A 2500-nucleotide genomic window follows, 5' to 3' on the forward strand; every position below is an offset into this window, starting at 1 on the left:
CTACTACTACTACTACTACTACTACTAATAATAATAATAATAACAACAGCAACAACACTAATAACAACAACAACAACAATAATAATAATAATAATAACAATAATAATAACAATAATAATAATAATAATAATAACTGTGTTTCAGTGTCAATGGATTTAGCACAAATGAAATAATGAAATTAATTCAAATCAAATATTGGTTTTTGTGGAGTGGGGAAAACCTCTCGGAGTAGAGACTCGACCCACTTATGACGCCGAGTGTGAGAATCGAACCAGGGCCACATTGTTGGAAGACGAGTGCTCTCACCAAAACTTGGTTTCTACAAATGATATCCATTCGCAGCCTTGCTTCCTTTACTTTGAAACTTTTCCGTTGTGGTGAAGAAATACAGGGACTCACAGATAGCTGAGAAACACAAACTGTAAACAAAGTATTGGGAGAAAGCGGAGCGGTCTTACTCACCCGAAGATTGTGGACGCGGGATTTAGCATGCACCCGGAGGGAATCAATCACAGGCACAAGGACTCGGTTAGAAACAATTTGACTATGGTGAATTCTGCAAAAGATAATAGCAATTATTAATTTTTCAACCTCGGTTAATGCATTTCTCGTGCTCTGATTGGTTCACTCAATCTCGGTTATCAGCTCATATACCTTAGTTTGACTTCATATGGCAATAGATATCGATTACGCTAAGCGTCGCTATGCTAAATTTGCTTTCGCCAGAAAGCGAAATTTCTCTCAGAATAAAGCAAAAAAAAAAAAAAAAAACCGTAGAAGTACGCAAAAAGGCAGGAAATGTTTTTGTGATGAGCCTGCGTCTGTCTTACCTCAAGGTATCACACAACATCGCATCTTCATCAAGTTGTTTCGATTTCGCTCGGATTTTCTCGGTTTTTTTGGCTCGTATTTCGTACTTCCAAACTTTTGGAGTTTAAGGAATTTAATAAAACAATTATTCCATTCGCCCTTGTTGGATATGAGACAGGTTATAGCCAACTTGGTGGAATAATTGTTAACTATGCATGAAAATGTTGTGCTGATTTTGGACAATCGAGTACTGTGCTTTCAAGTATGCTGTTAAACACTCGGAAGGAGGAAAATGATGACAGGCAACAAAATCGATAAAAACTACTTCACGTTCAAAGAAAAAGAAAACAGTTTTCAAAAATCGGTTAAAAGACGAAGACCGGCTTCGGATTCTATTTAATTTTGCATTTGGCGTTCTGGGCTCGGTTGTTCAAAAGCCGATTAACGCTAAAACCAGATAAAAAATTAACCAAGGAGTTCATTTCTCAACTCCCAAATGCTGTTCAACGCTGATATTTGGCAAAACTTAGAAGAAGTCAATCTTGAAAAACAAAAATGTGCGAAAGAAACTTTCACCAAAAAGTTGAAAACAGAAAAAAAAAAGTTTACGCTAATCCTCGAATAAGTTAATCGGCTTTCGAACAACAGAGTCCTGGATGTCGAAGTCGCCGAATACGAGTAACAACTCACCTCAGCAGAAAAGAAAGACATCGACAAGACAGCTCCACCTCCCAGCCTCGCTATATTACAAAGAAACGAAAACAAAGGAAGTGTAAAGGGTTGTAAGCTGAGTAAGCAATCCGAAAAAAAAAAAAAAAAAGAATGTAAACCCATCCAATTCAACAGAGACAAGACTTTGTGTTAACCGGTCTATAACTCGTGGTTATCGCTATTTGCTAAGTAAGTCTTTAGCCAATCGCAATCGACCTACGACCTACATTGTATTACGATTTTATCCAACTCTGGGCCGAGTTGTTAGAACTTTAACGCTACAAGTTTTACGAGAATCTATAGAGAGTCACACTGAAAATGTGGTGTTGGCCTCGGAGGGAGAGTAAAGCGCGAAAATTTGGTTTTATGTAACGAGTTGATAAGCGTCAAATTACCACCTTTGTTAGAGCGCATCCGCGAATTCGTTCTGTTTTACACTTAAACTGGATGTGCTAAACACGTTTTAAACAACGATATCCTACTGACTTTGATTACACTCAACCGATGTTAGCGTTAAACCTGCTAAAACTGATACCCAAGGTAAGGCGAGAATTTTAGCTGAAATTTTAGCTAACTTTTTTGGGGTCATGCATGCAGCAGCCCACGTGAGGTGCAATGCGATTGGCTCTTGCCACTCCAACCGAAAACAAAGCCTCAATGCTAAACTTAAGACAAACAATAGGTAGCATGGTACAAAATAATGTCGAGCTTACGAAAGCTGCTACACTAAAAACTGAACAAGGCAAAATCGCCGATTTCTTTGGTTTCTGGTAGCCTCCAGAGAAACATTGTTATTCTGGACAAAAAAATGAACAAACGTGACTTTACCTGAAGCCAGTGATCGAGTAAGGTCATCATATCCATCACAACACTGAATGGAAGCACGATAAGAGCTTCTTCTAACTCACTGAAAGGAAAAAGACAAATTCTGACTGACATTGAACTGCGCTTACAATGTGGGGTGGTCCTTCTGAAATGT

General features: G+C 38.3%; 1 protein-coding gene across 1 annotated transcript in view; it reads right to left on the reverse strand.

The window, feature by feature from the left end:
• Positions 1 to 2500, reverse strand: part of LOC138053012 (WD repeat-containing protein 3-like) — a 29698-nt gene that overhangs the window by 970 nt on the left and 26228 nt on the right. Inside the window, exons 32-34 of the mRNA XM_068899685.1 lie at positions 2350 to 2428; positions 1501 to 1550; positions 463 to 556 (exon numbers count right to left, since the gene is read on the reverse strand). Coding sequence (XP_068755786.1) covers positions 463 to 556; positions 1501 to 1550; positions 2350 to 2428 — 223 coding nt within the window. The remainder of the gene's footprint in view (positions 1 to 462; positions 557 to 1500; positions 1551 to 2349; positions 2429 to 2500) is intronic.

This window comes from Montipora capricornis, chromosome 6 (assembly GCF_036669925.1).
Source record: "Montipora capricornis isolate CH-2021 chromosome 6, ASM3666992v2, whole genome shotgun sequence".
NCBI lineage: Eukaryota > Metazoa > Cnidaria > Anthozoa > Scleractinia > Acroporidae > Montipora > Montipora capricornis.